At 48.8% G+C, this 17,126-nt stretch overlaps 1 protein-coding gene across 1 annotated transcript in view; it reads left to right on the top strand.

Moving 5' to 3' along the window:
- The first annotated feature begins 1,047 nt into the window (after positions 1-1,047).
- The window catches only part of Dctd (dCMP deaminase), a 28,620-nt gene continuing 12,541 nt past the window's right edge, over positions 1,048-17,126 (top strand). Inside the window, exons 1-3 of the mRNA XM_051169887.1 lie at positions 1,048-1,347; positions 2,758-2,889; positions 3,135-3,270. Of these exons, the coding sequence (XP_051025844.1) occupies positions 2,764-2,889; positions 3,135-3,270 (262 nt within the window). The 5' untranslated portion in view covers positions 1,048-1,347; positions 2,758-2,763. The remainder of the gene's footprint in view (positions 1,348-2,757; positions 2,890-3,134; positions 3,271-17,126) is intronic.

The raw sequence follows: 17,126 nt of genomic DNA on the forward strand, positions 1-17,126 counted from the left end.
ACATGAAGAGCGATGTGTCTGCGCGAGTGAGAAATTAGGTAGGAGCAACTGTTTTATTCTCATTACTCTTCCTCTGGGGGGCTAAATTAATACAGTTAACAAGCTTTTGTTTTGATTAGCAGTTGAGATCGGGGATGTGCAGATTAGAAGGCATGATTATTACAGTAGCTTTTATGTATGGAGTTATGGTATGGAGTAGGGGCAGTGGCGCAAGCCGCGTGGATAAGACAAACAGGGACAAAAGTTCCTCCAGATTTAGGGGGCCAAACCTCTGAGTAGTCCAGGAAACGATGTTGAAGGAAATCAGATTTAGTTCCTCGGGGCCTAGGACCTCTACAAACTTTACCAGAGGGCTGTAAAGCGTGCACATGTGCACCTTGACTGGCTTGCATCTCAGGGTCTTTCACAGGATTGGAGTAGAAGAAACTCTAAATCCGGTCAAGCAAAAAGCCAATGCAAATGAAGTTTCGAAGTATGAGGCCTCTCGGGCACAGCTGCAGGCCCCACACCCTTCTGATATGAAGAAGAGAAGGCTTCAGCTGGCTAAGAGGTGGCCAGGAAACAGCCTTCAGGGCTTAGTACAAAGTCCAGAATCAGGACCCTTCATTTCTTGTCCCTTTCAGGCCCGTGGCAACTAGAATATTTGGGTGTTTTGATCACCTTTCTGTATTTACGTAACTCCTTAAGGAAGTTGGTGATGGATTCAGTGGGCTTACCAACAACTAAAAAGACCGAGCTCTCAGGCCCAAGGGTGTGGCCCGGCGCTGTCCCTTCCTGTCCTGAGCCCACGCCTGTACAGTGCAAAAAAGCCCAGGGCAAACTGCACAGGTCACCGCAGCGCCGGGGTCCCGCTGCTGCAGCGGGACACGCATTGTCTCCACGCGTGCCGGGCAGCCTGCAGTCCCTCTCTGCTAGGACCGGTGACCAGGGCCGCCCGGGGGTCGTGACCGCGTGGAAGCACACGCCAGGCTCGTCCCCACCTCCCCTTCCGCCGCCGGCCCCGCCTCCCTCCCGACTTCCCGCGCGGCGGCGGCGGTGGCGGACGGTGGGAACGTGGCCTGCATCCCGGCGGAGTGGACGGCGGGGCGCATCCCCGCCACGGCTCGTGCTGTGCTCAGCCTGCACGTGGGCGGCCACTCGCGAGGTCGCCGCGGTGGAGGGGAGGGTGTTCCCCGAGTCTCTTCCGGCCCCCACGTGGTGGGGGAGGATGGAAGCTTGAGAGAACCAGGAGCTGAGTTGGGGGAGTTTCCAGGACTTGTGCGTCCTGTCCGGGCTGAGGTGGAGCAGTTCCCTCCCTGGACTGGTGACATCCCAGCCTCAGTTTCTTCGTTCTGAAGCCGCTCGTGGGTGGGTACAGAACCCCAGGGAACTTTAAAGAGCAAGCACAGGGTACCCCGGGGTGGAAAAATGCGTTCCCTTTCCCAGCCCTCCCATCCCCCTCCAAACCTTAAAGCAGGCGGGAAGCCAGTCAATGCAGCTTGTCTCTCTCCCTGTTGAGCAGAGTCGTTGGCTAATTACGCTTCTTCATACATGCCTGTTCGCTGCTTGATGTTTTCCTGTACAGCAGTAGCGACCGTAGTCTGAAGGGGAAGTTTGGAAAATCCCCACCTTACAATTTCTCAGTGAATGGGCACTCCTTCCCTAGTTTATTTTTGAAAGGGCCTCTCTTAGCTGAAGTTCTGTGCCTCCTCCCACCCCCTCTCAAGCTTTCCTCCTTGCAGAGACCGTGTCTAGACCTGGCCTCGAAGCCTGAGCTAGGGAACCTGGGTTCGGTATTAGCATTTTCTCACCGACCCCCCCCCCACCCCAATTTGATTCAGTCCTCAGAGTTGATTAATCTCTTGGAGGGACAAAGGAGGAAGGAAAGGGACAAATCACATGGTTAGTTCCATAACTGGCCTGGTTGCAAATACTGTTTGTTGTTTGTTTGTTTGTTTGTTTATTTATTTATTACAACGCACTGGGCTTGGAGGCAAATTTCCTGAGCACTCTTGAGGCTGTAAGACGCGATGGTAGTGCCTACTTTAGCTAGAAATGAGGCTCGAATGATGGTACATAGAAATTGAAAAAGTGTCTGGAGTCCATTAGATATTACACATTTCTATCCACCCCCCCCCATGCTGATTCCAGTTTATAAGAGGGAAAGTAAAGGAGGGGACACTTTGCAGGCCGTACATAGTAACTTAAATTTTATAGGACATCAGGCATTACATGATTTATTTGGAAATTTATAAGTGACAAATCTGGACTTTGTGTTTTGTTTTTTGTTTTTCGAGACAGGGTTTCTCTGTGTAGCCTTGACTATCCTGGACTTACTTCATAGACCAGGCTGGCCTCTTGACTCCCAAGTGCTGGGATTAAAGGTGTGCGCCACCACTGCCTGGCCAAATCAGGACTTTTCAAACAATGTATTTCTTTTTGTTTTTTTTGTTTTTTTGTTTTTTTGTTTTTGTTTTTTTTTTTCGAGACAGTGTTTCTCTGTGTAGCCTTGGCCATCCTGGACTCACTTTGTAGACCAGGCTGGCCTCGAACTCACAGCGATCCGCCTGCCTCTGCCTCCCGAGTGCTGGGATTAAAGGCGTGCGCCACCACGCCCGGCTCAAACAATGTATTTCTTAATTTTCTTTTAAGATGAGGACTTTTTTCCCTTCAGTCTAGAGACTTGGGATTTCTGTTTATTAAGCTGAAGCTGCGCAGAGTTTGGGCTGATGCATTTCCTTGGGAAGCAGATTGACAATGGTTCTTCTCCATGTTTAGTGGCATATGACTTCTAAACCCAACATGAGTGACATTTCCTGCACAAAACGGGATGACTACCTGGAGTGGCCTGAGTATTTCATGGCGGTGGCCTTCTTGTCGGCACAAAGGAGCAAGGATCCAAATTCCCAGGTAAACTGGTTTTGTAGGCGGATGTTCAGGTACTTGCTGAGATGTACACAAAAGGCAGGTTAGCGGAAAAACCGATACTTGGCAACTTAAAAACAAATGCAGGGTAACTCTGTCACACTGTGTGTGTGTGTGTGTGTGTGTGTGTGTGTGTGTGTGTCCCCTGTGCTTGTGAATTACTCACTGCCTCCTCAGGGGCACACCTGCTCCTCACACTTAGCAGACCTTTGGGCAATGTTTCTCTCTAGGTTGGAGCCTGCATTGTGAATACAGAAAACAAGATTGTTGGGATCGGGTACAACGGAATGCCTAACGGGTGCAGCGATGACCTGTTGCCATGGAGGAGAACAGCAGAAAATAAGCTAGATACTAAATATCCTTACGGTAAGACATCGTCCCAATACATCCTGCTTCCTGTCACAGCTTGTTGAGTGCTTCTTTAAAAAAAAAAAAAAATTCATCTTCCCGTTTAGTCATTAATGGAAAAGGGAAAAATTATAACGAAGTACCATATCTTCCTGTTTCCCCCTCTTTTAAATAATGTTTTAATTAATTCTTTGATAATCGTATCTCTCTTTTAAAGACTTACATATTTATGTACATGTATGTGCCTGCATGTGTTTATATGCACCACGTACGTATGCACTTGTACGTAGATGCAGGTGACTTTAGAAGAGGGTGTCAAGAGTCCTTAGAACTAAAGTTTACAGGCATTTGTGGGTAGCCTTGGTGTCGGTGCTGGGAACCAAGTCTGGGTCTACCTCAGGAACCGTGAACCACTGTGGCATCTCTCTCCAGCTCCTCCTGTCCCCATCTCTTCAGCTTCAAAGAAAGCCAGTGATGGAAGCATAGCAATTGTTGCGCAGTCTGGACCTGAGGTCCTGGGCCTTGTTACCTTTGTGAGTCCCATGTGTTTCACAGTAGCCTGCAGACACCAGCGCGTGCAGGGAAGGCCACAGCCCTTTGCAGAGAGAGCAGAGGCCTGTGTGAGGTGGCGCTAGAGGTTGTTTCTTGGGAAAGCCAGTGTGCCACGTGGCGCTTGTGCGAACCAAGCAGTGCTTTCCCTCACTGTGCCGAGAAGCGGGATGCTTTCAGCCGCTTGTCCTCAGGAGGACACACTTCATCTCTGTCCATCGAGTTCATCTCTGGGAAGCTGGTACCGGACTGGGCTGGACATCAGGACGTGGATGGTGCGGTTCCTGTTGCTTGGGTCGCTAGTCCCTTGGTGGGCTGTGTTCAAAGCCAAAGGCAGGAACATAGAAATGAAGACTTCGAAGTGGCTCTGTGTGCTATGACCAAACTGGCAGCAATGGCTTATGGGAGGAAAGGTTTATTTAGGCTCTCAATTTCAGAGGGACTTTGGTCCATCATAGCAGGGATGCCGTGGCATTGAGGGTGACTCTGTCCTTGGCCTTGGAAGTGTGAGGTAGTTAGTGTCTGTTCACATCACAGGGACCAGAAGCCGCCTATGGGGCTTTAAACTTTTAAAGCCCACCCATGGTGACCCATTTTGCTAGTAAACCCCATTTCTTTTTCCTTCCTTCTTTCTTTCCTTCCTTCCTTTCTTTTGTTTTCAAAACATGGTTTCTCTGTGTACTACTGGCTGTCCTGGAACACACTTTAGACCAGGCTGATCTCAAACTCACAGAGATCCACCTGCCTCTGCCTTCTGAGTGCTGGGATTAAAGGTACGTGCCGTTTCTTTGAAAACAAAAATAAACCCCCCAAAACCAAAAACCCATTTCTTAAAAAAGCTGTGTACACACACACACACACACACACACACACACACACACACACACACACACGTACACTGTTGAAAATAACTTCACAAACTGTGGGCTTCAGTGCTCAAAACATAAACCTGTGGGGGACATTGTGCACGTTGGAAACATAGCAGCGGCTTCCACAGTCTTCTCGGCGCCAATGGGAATCCCTCCGGAGATGATGTGGAAGAGACGAAACAGCTTTGTTTTCTCTCTTATCCTCTGTCTACACAGGTAACTCCAGAAAAGAGTCAAATCGGGCTGCATATGCCGGCTTCCACTTTTCATAACGCTCTACCTGGTAGTCACGGCTCAGGAGGAGCAGACTGGGTCTTTTGGAAGCAGAGTAGTAGATTAAGGGCACCTAGGCAGGAAGGATGCAGCCTTGCTACAGTCAAGTTCAAGGCACTGACGTAAGACCTGTTTGGGTTGGTTGACTCTTCCCTGGGAGGCTCTGTCCGTGGCCACTCCCATGTCTGTGCTTAGTCTCATTTATGTACTTTTACTAATGTTCTCGGAGCTTAGTCTTCAGTGCGCCCCCTTAAGTTTCTTTATAAACTGCCTAAGGACAAATGTCCGGTGTTTGAATGGGAAAGAAGAAAGGTGTCTTGGAAGAAGAGAGGGAATTGCGGAGTAAGGGTAGAGACAGCCACAGAGCCCTTAGGGCTTTCAGGGGATTAAAAAACAAAATGGGTCCATGATGACGGGGATTTAATAGATAGTCAATTTATTTTCACCCCTGGTAGGAGGGGCAAGAACGCAGACAAAATCGGGAGTGTGTAAAAGTGTCTTCTGGGCCTGACCACAGCTCGTGCTAGTGACTTATGGGAAGGATGCACTGGCATATTTTAGAAGCATTGTCACCCTGGTTTTGGTTCTGTAAGCCTTTGATGGACAGACAGGGGGCAAAATGATTAGTTGTTTTGAAGTCTATGCAAAAATAATTTTTCACAGCACCGTTCGATGTCTCGTATAAAAACGGTGAAAGCGAAAGGGTCGATATGGTAAAGATCTACGTTGAAATGTATGACTTACTCCAGTCAATATTTCACTGAGCTGGGACAGTGACATATTAGTCCTTCCTCCGAGCTCCAGTACGGAGGAGTTCTTAGAGGAGACGTCGGTCTGTTGTACTCTCTCAGGCTGGTTGCTAAAGAGTCCAGTGGATAGAGTGCGGTGTTTCGGGTCCCCAGTGGTCACTGGGCACTTCTCAAAGTGAGACCCGTGCCGCCTTCTGTCATCGAGAGAGCCCCAGGTGTGTGTGTAACAGTGCCCTAGAAACCAAGGGCTGATTTACGTTCACATACGCGCACGCACCCCTCCCTGTTGCCTGGTGCTCTGTAACCTCCCAAGTGGCTGGCTTTGTTGTGAGGCTGTCGCCTTTTGTCCAGGGTGGGGAAGAGTACCTTTCAGAGTGGTTTCCCTGGAGGAAGTCAACCACGCAGGCATTTGTCCAACTTCCCTGATTGTTTTTTATTGGAGAACTGCTGGGTTTCTGAGCACAGGATGTCTGTCTACATTATTTTTTATCATCCGTACGATACCTCTAGGTTTTCAGAGCTCTTTGGCCTCTCTTATCAATTATTCATTTTATGTGTAGCTGTGTTAGAATGTAGACAATTTTCTTCCACGGGAATAAGCTTGTAATGTGATGTACCATAAAAATTGTAGAAGGTATTAAATGGTTTTTAAAAGGCATTTAGTATTACTGCCATCATAATCCACGGAACGATGGGCCTTAAGTCTAAATAATGATGACTGTGTGTACATTGGGCACTCATTCTTGCCTTTCTGAGGCTTTCCAAGCCACTGAGAAGTAAATGCGTTCTCTGCTGAAACTGGCTGGGATGTGGAAGGCATACTTGCTGATGTTGAGGCTTTTTTTTTTTTAAATAACTTCCATTTTATGATTACAAATTAAAAAAAAAAAGATTACAAATTAAAAATAAAAAAAGGTGATAACTGGGTGGTGTAGCTCTTTTCTTCTCTCACCTACGTTAATGTCCATGGGGCTTCTTCACGAGGATAGGTAGACGGAATCTTCAAACATGCTCAGGAGCTCTTGTCCAGTGATGCTTAACCTGATGACAGATTTCTGTTGTCACCTTGTTGGAGTGAGGCACTCTGGGAACATCTGTGAGGCACGCCTTTGTGTGTGTCGTGTCAGAGGGCGGTTTTCTGATCTGTGACAGAAGCAAGAGGTTTGAGCTTCCACAGGCTGGAGCTGGTCCTACCTCCATGGCTCTCCCAGGATCATGGATGCATCCTCCTGTTAGATGGTTCTGTCAGGGGTCTTTGTCACAGTGATGAGGAAAGGATCAGATTCAGAGACCCTCATTGGAATGGGAAACCTGAGACCTGTAATGACAGCAGAGTGCTGCGTCTCATCAGGGGTTTACGTTGGTGTCTTATCTGTCAGAGGACGTTAGTCTGTGCTTGGGAAGAGTTCTTGGACCGTCCGAGGTCGTTTGTGGTACCTCCTTAATACCCCGTCCATGCATTGTATTTACAGCTTCTACTTCTACCCCTTTCAAAGTAACTTCTGTGATGTTCGTTACACATGTAGGGTGGCATCTGATTCCTGGGCAGGGCCCCCGCTTTTTTTTTTTTTTTTTTTTTAATGTATCTAACATCTGTCTGTCTATCTAATATATATTGAATGGACCGTCTTTTATTTGTTCTTGGACAGTTTCATACATGTAAACAGTGTGTCTTGGTCATATGCACCTCAACTCCTCCCTTCTTCCTCCAGCCCCCTCCCCAATGTCAAGCCCCCCTCCTTCATCTCCTCTGTCTTTGAAGTTTGCTAACACCCGCTGAGAGCAGTTAGTGCTGCCACTTGGAATGCTGACAAGACTCGCTGGTTTGATCCTGTGCAGGTCTCACAGCTGCAGTGAGTTGGTGAGCACAGTGGCCCTGTCATGTCCAGAAGACACATTTCACAGCACACCTCCCCATCTTCGGCTCTTTTTTTTTTTCTTTTCTTCGAGACAGGGTCTCTCTGTGTAGCCTTGGCTGTCCTGGACTCACTTTGTAGACCAGGCTGGCCTTGAACTCACAGCGATCCACCTGCCTCTGCCTCCTGAGTGTCGGGATTAAAGACGTGCGCCACCACGCCTGGCTTCATCTTCTACTTCTTACGTTCTTTCAGCTTCCTCTTCTGAGATATTTTCTGGGTCTTGGAGGGGACAAGTATTGATGTCGATGTCCCATTTAGGGCTGAGCACCCAATAGTCACTTACTCTCAGGACTTTGACTGGCTGTGAGTCTCTGCATTAGTTGCTGGCTACTGCAGAGAGAAGTTTCTGTGATCAAGGTTAAGGGTAGCACTAATCTATATGCATAAGTGCAAATATTTAGAATATAGTTTGGTAACATGCCTGTTAACAAGACAGTAGTAGAAGTTCCCCTGCTAGGGCCATCACCTCTCTCACCGTGGGCTTTTGACCAGGCTTACAGTATCAGTCATGAATTCCCTCCTGCGGAGCTTGCTTCAACTCCAACCCAAGAACAGTTGGTTATCTCCATAACCTCATGCCACTACTTTCCCAGGGGCACATCTGGCCTGGTAGTATATAACACGAGGAGCTTACTGTTGGGTAATACCATTGATGGCTTTTCTCCTCCAGTGGGCTGCATAGAACCTTCTGGCACTGTGAACGCTAGTTAGTTAGCAGGGAGGAACTCTTAGGTCAGTTCCAGTTTGATTTCTCTGTCTTCAACCAACGTGTGTCCTGTCCTCAGCAGTAGGGTTCTTATCATCTAGTTCCGGTAGACAGCTAAAAGCAGTGACAATAGCCTGTGACAGCTAAAAGCAGTGACAATAGCCTGTGACAGCTAAAAGCAGTGACAATAGCCCGTGCTGTTTTGGGGGGGCCTTTGACAGGGTGATTTCTGCATGTCTGCTGTGGAATTCAGCTTCTTTGAGATGCTGATCCTCCCACCTCCTGTCCCTGCCTCCTAGGTCTAGCAGATGATATTGCTCAGCTGCAGTTACATCTCAGAGATCCAGTGCCTGGGGAGTGGTGGCCTGGCCTGGTGTCAAACTGAAAGCCACTTGTGCATGGCGTTGCCTAACGTTTCTTCAAAGGATGGCAGTGGACTGCTTCTGTCTCTTCTAGACCTCCTACACTGACAGCTTATTTCCAAAGTGATGATATTTGGAGCTGGGGCTCGTGGCAGGTGACTAGACCTTGAAGGTTGAGCACTCATGAACAGTCATCAAGGGCAATGGTACTCTTAGGAAGGGACCTCAGAGAGGGCCTGTGTGCTGGCTGGCTTTGTGTGTCAACTTGACACAAGCTAGAGTCTTCAGAGAGGAAGGAGCCTCAGTTGAGGAAATGCCTCCATGAGATCCAGCTGCAGGGCATTTTCTTAGTGATCAATGGGGGGAGGGGGGTGTTCCAGCCCATTGTGGGTGGTTCCATGCCTGGGCTGGTGGTCCTGGGTTCTGTAAGCAGGCAGGCTGAGCAAGCCAGTAGGCAGCACCCCTCCAAGGCCTCGGCATCAGCTCCTGTCTCCAGGTTCCTGCCCTGCTTGAGTTCCTGTCCTGACTTCCTTTGGTGATGAACTATAGTGTGGATGTGTAAGCTGAATAAACCCTTTCCTCCCCAGCTTGCTTTTTGGTCATGGTGTTTCATCACAGCAATAGAAACCCTAACTAAGGCAGCCTGCTTTCCACCATTCAAATTGATGGCAGTTTACAAACCTGGACCAAGGCCCTCACCGGAAGTCAACAGTGCTGCTTTTGGACTTCCAGTTGTTAGAACGATAAGAATGAAGTACGGTATTTTGTCATGGCAACCCAAAGTGACTAAGCCAGGGAGCCTGAAACCCGTGTAAATCTGAGTTTACCAATAATAATGCAACTTAATTCTCCTTTTATTCATTCTGTAAGCCTGAAGTCATCAGCCTTGATTGACACTTTGTAGGGAGCAGGAAGCGGCCTTTTCTGGGCTGCCTCTCTAGAGAGGCATTCGTAAAGGGTGTTTTTGTTCTTCCAGCCTTGGGATCAAAACTTTATGAAACTGTTTGATTATAATGAAATTTTTATATGGAAAATGAAAATCCCCTGCTAAAAACGTTCTTCGGCTCGTTCTACCCAGCCCCCCCACCCCCACCCCAAAATCCAGACCCTAGTGTGACGTGTGTACCAGTCAGTGGCTGAAGAAGGCGTCGTTCAAGTTTGTACTTTATGGATGAGCAGCAGTTAAAAAAAACCAGGAAGCTGCAAATTTATCTAATTTCCCATAGAAAAAGACTTGGGAAGACTTTTATTTTTATGAGGAGGAGATGGGTCGCTAAACTCGTGGTGAAGAAGTATTCAGCTGACAGTTTTAGTTTCTCTTGGTGAAATCCATTACGGCGGAGCACGGAGAGCGTCTCGTCAGAATGCCAGTTTCAAAAACTGGAGGTTAAAATATTCATGGCAGTTCAGATACCACTGGTTCCTTGGGCTTTTGTAGCACGTCTGGGTGATACAGTTTATAGACTTCATGGTTGTAGCAGAGTCAGGTTCTTGGCCTGGGTTAGCATCTGCAGCCTCGCTGTTTCCTTGGTAAGGTAGTGTGTGCACATTGCTTTGCTGTCCATATCCTACTAGCAACCCCAGTCCTGGTGTCCCTAGGTATGGGTGACACCTTTACTCCGAACGCACAGGCCAGAAATGGAGTTGTGGACTTCTACCAGAATCAGTTCCTGTCCCCATGGGAATACTCTAAAAGGAATATGGTCCTGCCGAGGCTGGGGCCAGGGCACAGCAGGTAAGAGACCAAGTACCTGGTAACCCACGGAAAGGAAGCGGGGTGCATAACTGCATACCGCTGCACCCCTATCGCCGTGAGGGATGAAGGCAGGAGGATTACTGGGGCTCACAAGCCACCAGCCGAGCACAGGTTTAGTGAGATAAGACACCCGGTGTCCTTTGCTGGCCTCTGTGTGTGCACAGGCATGCATACCCACACAGATATGTGCACAGGCATGCATACCCACACAGGCATGTGCACAGGCATGCATACCCACACAGGCATGTGCACAGGCATGCATACCCACACAGGCATGTGCATAGACATGCATACCACATAGACACGTGTAGGCATGTGCATAGGCATGTGCTCACACAGAGAGAGTACTGCTGAGAAGGGTATTGGGGAAAAAACCCAGGAATTAATTAAGGTGACAGATCCACATGTCAACTTTCACCACGTTTGGCAGCGTGTGGCAAAACTTCTTTAAATTCTGTATTTAAATTTAATCTTTATTTTTTTTTCACATTTAGCATATTGTTAAGCATGCAGAGATGTCACTTTAGTGACTACGTAGCCGTTTGCCTCACCCCCTCCAACACTGGCATTTTCCTGACTGCCATGCGTGTGATGTATTTCTTTGGTCCAAAAGGTTAGTCTTGAGAAACTAATTTATCAAGCAGTTAGGAGGCTGGCCCTTCTTAAGCTGTGACTTCCTCGTCACTTGTAAGGACTTCTCAGTAATTAAGATCAAATTTGTTCTTGTGGTTGAAACCGGACACCCTCTGGTTTTGTTAGGCAGGTTTACGCATTCAGTGATTTGCTGTTCTCTTTGTATGAAATTTAATTTTGCGTGTAGCTTCCTGGCATTCCTTCCCTGCCCGGCCCTCCTGAGTTGTGGCCTGATAGCAGGTCTAACTGGGAACTTTTGTGCAAATAACTAATATGACCAATGGACAAACCTTTGCACATTTGTGAAGGAAGGAAATCAGGTAGGCTATTTTTATGAATCAACAGGCAGGCCACCGTGGTGTGGGAACTCAGGAGTATGGCCGGGTCTTTTCGTCGCCTGTATTACCCACCTTGAGGTAGGACTATTCTAACTGAAGGTATAGTTGCTCATAAGGAGGTGTCTTCAGAAAGGAACAAATCATTTTTATTGATGTATATCATTCTGATCAACTAAAGTACATATTTTTGTAGGCATGGGGTTAGTTTTATTGGAAGCATCAGTGATCATTTCATTATCGATATCTGGAAAAGACAGACAGTGACAAAATCATGCTTGTTCTAAAGAACAGATAACGAAGAAGGCAAAAATGCTTGTCTGTGGTGGCTAGATCTTGCCATAAAACCAGCTTTGTGTCTCCATGATACAGTGATTTTGAAGTCTCAGAGAAGCTGATGGCCAGAAAGTGTGCTAGGTAGAGTCCTGTACTCTACCTTAAGATAAAACGTTTGCAGAAAAGTTACTATTTTCAAGAGAGTTGGTCAGCTGAGTAACATCTGTGCTGCTGTTCGGCCAATGGGTATATCTTGCCAGGCTGGTGATGACCACCCCAAACCCCGACACCCCCCCACTCCCCCACCCTCAGAAGCCTTCAGAAGTGTACTTTACAAGATTATAAAAGCTGTCCAGCTGGGAGGAAGGCTAGTCAGTAGCTACGTGATTTCTCCGTGTGCTGTGACTGTGTGTGGTGACTTCAGCAGTTGCATTATTATCACCCTGTTCTGGTGGGTAACCTGGGGCAGGAACAGCAGCCTATGTTAGTTTTGGGGGGGTGGGTGTGAGCCGTTCTCGACTGGAGCCCTACACCTGTCACTGCGCTTTTGTTCACTAATCTGTCAATCACTAATTATGAAAATGTCCTACAGGCCTGCCTACAGCCTGACCCTAAGAAGGCATTTTCTCAATTGAGGCGTCTTCCTCTCCGTTAACACTAGCTGGTGTCAATTTGTCATAAAACCAGCCAGCATGAGTGCATTGATTGTGCCTAGAACAGGCAGGAAAACCAGGTTCTCGGAGGGCTTAGTGTTTATATTGCCCTTTGCTTTTACTTCTTACGACATGGGGTGTCGTGCAAGTCTGTAATATCAGCTGAGTAAACCACCCCTCACCCCCACCCCCGCTGCTGTGCTGAAGACAGCAGTGAAAAGACCCTGGGCCAGTCATTGGGGCCCTTGGTTCCTCATCTGCTTTGCTGAGTCCTAGTGGTGGGGATATTAGACACAGCACTTGGCATGTGCATCTTAGTCTCAGTTTCTCTCTCTCTCCCTAAAAAGAAACGCGTGGCCTCTGTGTGTGCACCGCATGCCTTGGTGACGCGATGTGCTTACAGAGACCAGAGAGCAACGATGGGGAGTGGTTCCCTTCTTCCAGTCTGTTGATGCACGATCTCTCTTGTTTTTTCAACACTGTACTCCAGGCTAGCTGGCTGGAGAGCTGCTAGGAAATTCTCCTGTCTCTGCCTCCACTTGCCATGAGAATGCTGGGATTACAGATGTCCGCCTTTGCATCTGCGTGCTTGCATCTTGGCGTTTTTTATGTGGATTCTGGGGTTGAACTCAGGTTGACAGGCTTGAATGGCTTTACCTGCTGAGGCATCTCGCCTTCCCTACCTCCCAGTTTCTTTCCTTTTTTCTTTCTTTCTTTCTTTTTTGGTTTTTCAAGATGGTCTCTCTGTGTAGCCTTGGCTGTCCTGGACTCGCTTTGTAGACCAGGCTGGCCTCGAAGTCACAGCGGTCTGCCTGCTTCTGCCTCCCAAATCCTAGGATTAAAGGTGTGTGCCACCACGCCCGGCAACTTCCCAGTTCTTTATGAAGCAGATCATTGCTGAGGACTCTACCAGTTTTGTAATTTAAAGGAAAAAACAAAAAACAAAAACAACAACAACAACAAACACCAATGTACCCAATGAGTGTTGCTCTGCTCACTGAGCTCTGAAGGCGTTCTCAGTCAAGGCTGCAAGCTATGAAGTTTGTGAGTGACAGGGAGAATGCCATATGTGTGCAAGGATGACGTAGTAGCTAGAAGCAGGCTTCCTACCTCCCTTCCTTTTCGCCGCACTTTTTGATTCTGTTTTGCAATGCCTGCCGGGGATCCGACCCAGGACCTTGTCCATGCCTGCCGGGGATCCGACCCAGGGCCTTGTCCATGCCTGCTGGGGATCCGACCCAGGACCTTGTCCAGTCTTTGAGCCTCATCTCCAGCTCTCTAGTACTGAGGGAAACCTAAACCAGGTTAGTGCCAAGTGCTCACGAGTAGGAGGGAGGAGCTAAGGAGAACAGGCTACCCTCTAACCGTGGAGATGAAAAGGCGTTAAGGAAAGCTTGAGAGAAAAGCTCCTGTATATGAACGAGCAAGAGAGCATATATTTGTCACCAGGAGAGAGGCTGGTCTAAGACCAGATGGAAGGCTCCTGAGGAACCCCTTTGTGATTCCAGCAGCGATGATCTTTGTTTGAACACAGGTGCCTGCCAATGCCAACGCCAGTGCCAAGGCCAAGTGCTGGCTGTTGGTGAAAGCAAAGGGGAGCCCACTGCCTGCCACCCCGCCCTCTGAAGGGCTGGTGCCGGTTAACTTAGCAGAGGTGTGGGTTTTATCTCTGTGCCTCTTTCAAATGATAGATGCCGTAGTAAATTTAAAATATTGAATACGATAGCTGAGTATGAATTTTTAAATTCTGCAATTAAAAAGCTTTGTTGGAATGACATTAATTTTGAGTTTAGGTGGATAAAAGGAAGCAGAAGTCTTGGCCGTTTTTCCTGAAGCTCTCAGTGACTTAATCACTTTGGGGGGGGCATTAAAATAAAAACTAACGAGTCATCTATTCTTTAACCGGCTTGAGTTTGTCAGCGGATGACAAGGTGGTCCCCTCTCAAGTCACGTTGCTTCATTTTTAGAGATACAATGTATTTTATCCATCATTGGTATTTGGTAGAGAGAGTACTTTCACATACATTCATTTACCTACTTACTCCAGGGCAGCTTGGCTGTGTATTACATGCCAGGACCTGTGCAGTGGTAAACAGGACGCACATGCATTTTTTTTCTGTTTTCACAGCATTTCCAAGTCGGTTTGTAGAAGAGGCAGACAGTATTCAGCTGACACTGACTGTCCCTTTCTGAGGAAGGAGTAACTCGACCTGAGGTCTAGAGTATTGACTGGGGCGACTTGGTGCTTGGGGATGCAAGAGGCATTCCATAGAGAGATGGCGTGGGTTAGGCTCTCTGGTGCGACACTGCACGCTAAGGAAAGCAGTAGCCGGGCCTTTGAGAGCAAAGGGTGAGTTAAGGAGTTTGGATTTGAAAGATTATTTTGGGACTTTGGGCTGATTGTGTGTCTCTGCCGACTCCTAATGGTGAAGGCTACTCCTAAAGTGATGGTATTAAGGGGTTGTTTGACCAGCGGGGCAGAGCTCTTGGCTTAGTGTGCCCTTATAAGTGAGGCTGAGTGAGGTGCTGGGGTGATGGCTTAGGGGTAAAGTGTTTGCTGCACAGCACGAAGCCCTGACTTTAGAACTCCAGAACCCATGTAAAAGCCAGATGGGGTACACATCTGTACCCCAGCTCTAGAGGACAGAGGCAAGAGCATCCTGAGGCTTCTTAGCTGAATTCACAAATTCCAGGTTGACTGAGAGACCGCCTCAAAAACTTAAGTTACAGAGGTGGCTGAGGACGCCATCCCAGTGCCGGCTTCTGGCCTCCGTACATGTGTGCACACATGTGTGCACACGCCGAGCCCACACGCACCGAAACACAAAGGCCCAGTAGAGTTAGCCATGTGAGAACACAGGGAAAAGATTCTGTCTGTAGCCCAGGAAGGGGAACCCTCTCCAGACACCATATCTGCTAGCTCGCCTTCATCCGGATTTCCCAGCACCCGGGTCTGTCAGAAGTAAATGGCTGTTGCTCAGAGTGTGGCTGTTTGTTAGAGCAGCCCAAATGGACTAAGGTGGGCTTTATATGTGTGTGAACTAGGTGTTTGGGGGCAAGAGTAGCAACAGGAGTCCAGCTGTCTGTGAGGCAGTGGCAGAAAGGGGGGAGACCTTGGGAGCCACGAGGGTGGGGGAGCAAGGAGGAACAGGCGGATGAATACACGATGCGGATAATTTGGAGACAGCGTCGAGCGCAGATGGGCTGACACGGAGCTGGACAGGGAGAATTCCCTCTTCCCAAACAGTTCCAGGCTGTAGCTTACTGGAGTGGAGCAGGGCAGTAGGAGGAGCCAGGGTTGAGGGAGGTGAGGAAAGGCCGTGGCCTTGCTGTGCCTCCCGGCAAAACTGCAGGTACACTGGGGATGGGTGGAAGAGACCCACGTAGTTGGTGCCCTCGCTACTGGGCTGGGCTTTCGCATGTCTCCGTGGGCGTGGTGCCAAGGGAGTACGTACAGGGACAAGAGGTGATGCTGACCCATGAGAACTCCAGCACTTAGAGGGCTGGTACGTGAGGACTGTCTAGGAGGAGTGTGACTTCAGAGAGTGTCACAGAGTTACCGCATCCTGGTCCACCAAGAAAGAGTTCTGTAGATTGTGTGTCTGTTATTAAGGCGTTTCTGGGTGTGGGTGTGGTCTGTGGGCGTGCCAGCAGCACTTTGGACAGCGGTAGGCTTCAGAGCCAAATTGGAGCAAGTTGAAGGGAAGATGGAAGATGAGGAAGTGGGGGTGGGGTGGGGGGACTGTTTAACATAGGTAGCTCTGAGCGAGCAGACCTGTAGGACACTGTAGGGCTGAGGTGCTGTTGTTGTTGCTGTATCAGGCATTTATTAGTTAATAAAATCATCCAGTAGAGGGAGAGCAACCACAAAAAGAAAAAAAAAAAAAATAGGTGAAGCGATTCAGGATGGGGCGGGGCCGGCTTCCCAAGTCCACTGGTTAATGAGAAGAGAAGAGGGAATACTTCAGGCGGAGAGGGGCCAGGTGGCAGTAGCCACAGAAGTTCTGCAGCTGCAGTGCAGTGTGAGAGTTACAGCAGAGCTGGAGGCAGGGGGTCAGTTTGAGGGGCGGCGGAGGATGCGGAGGCCTGGGAGCAGCTACTGAAGGACCATAGGGCAGTGTCAGGATCGGCATGGGTTGGTGGAGTTAGGTCAGCTTGGCCCACTCATCTCCGGTGCCAAGGCAGGGCCTGTGAGTCGCCTGAAGCAGGCCTTGGTGGAGCTGGAGTTAATGAAGCCCAGAGCTTGGACCCTCACTCTTGTCCTAGTGCTGCTCAGCTCAGTATTCCCAGTTTACCCTTTAAAAGCCAGGAACCCCAGGGGGAAGCTTTGAAGGCTTGCTGTGTGTGTTTATGGGGGATGGCCTTGTCAGGGGGTGAGGGTGCTTTGTTCCTCCCTGTTCCTTTTCAGCACCTTTCAGGCACTGCACATGAATTTCAGTGTGTTTCGCGTGAACAGCAGGAAGGGAGTTGGCCCGGCTTAGCCATGGATGAAATGCAGTTCTGTCTCCGCCCTCCTCCCTCTGACCTGATTGTGTGCCCTTAGCACATAGGGAAGCGATGTAATTAGAGTTCTGGGGGCTTTATTATCAATAATGGAAACACCACAGTCAGAAATGTCTTTAGCCCTAAGCACTACCATTGGGGCTAAGTGGCTCCCCTGGGCGCCCTGAGTTGTTACCAGCAGCTCTGTCGAGAGGCTGAGGAAAGGGGGTAGAGAGGATGGGGTGGGAACCGAGCAGGAGAGGGCGTAAAAAGAAACATGTATTCCTGTGGTCCAGTGTGCCGCCCAGGGCC

The sequence above is a fragment of the Acomys russatus genome, chromosome 27 (assembly GCF_903995435.1).
Source record: "Acomys russatus chromosome 27, mAcoRus1.1, whole genome shotgun sequence".
NCBI lineage: Eukaryota > Metazoa > Chordata > Mammalia > Rodentia > Muridae > Acomys > Acomys russatus.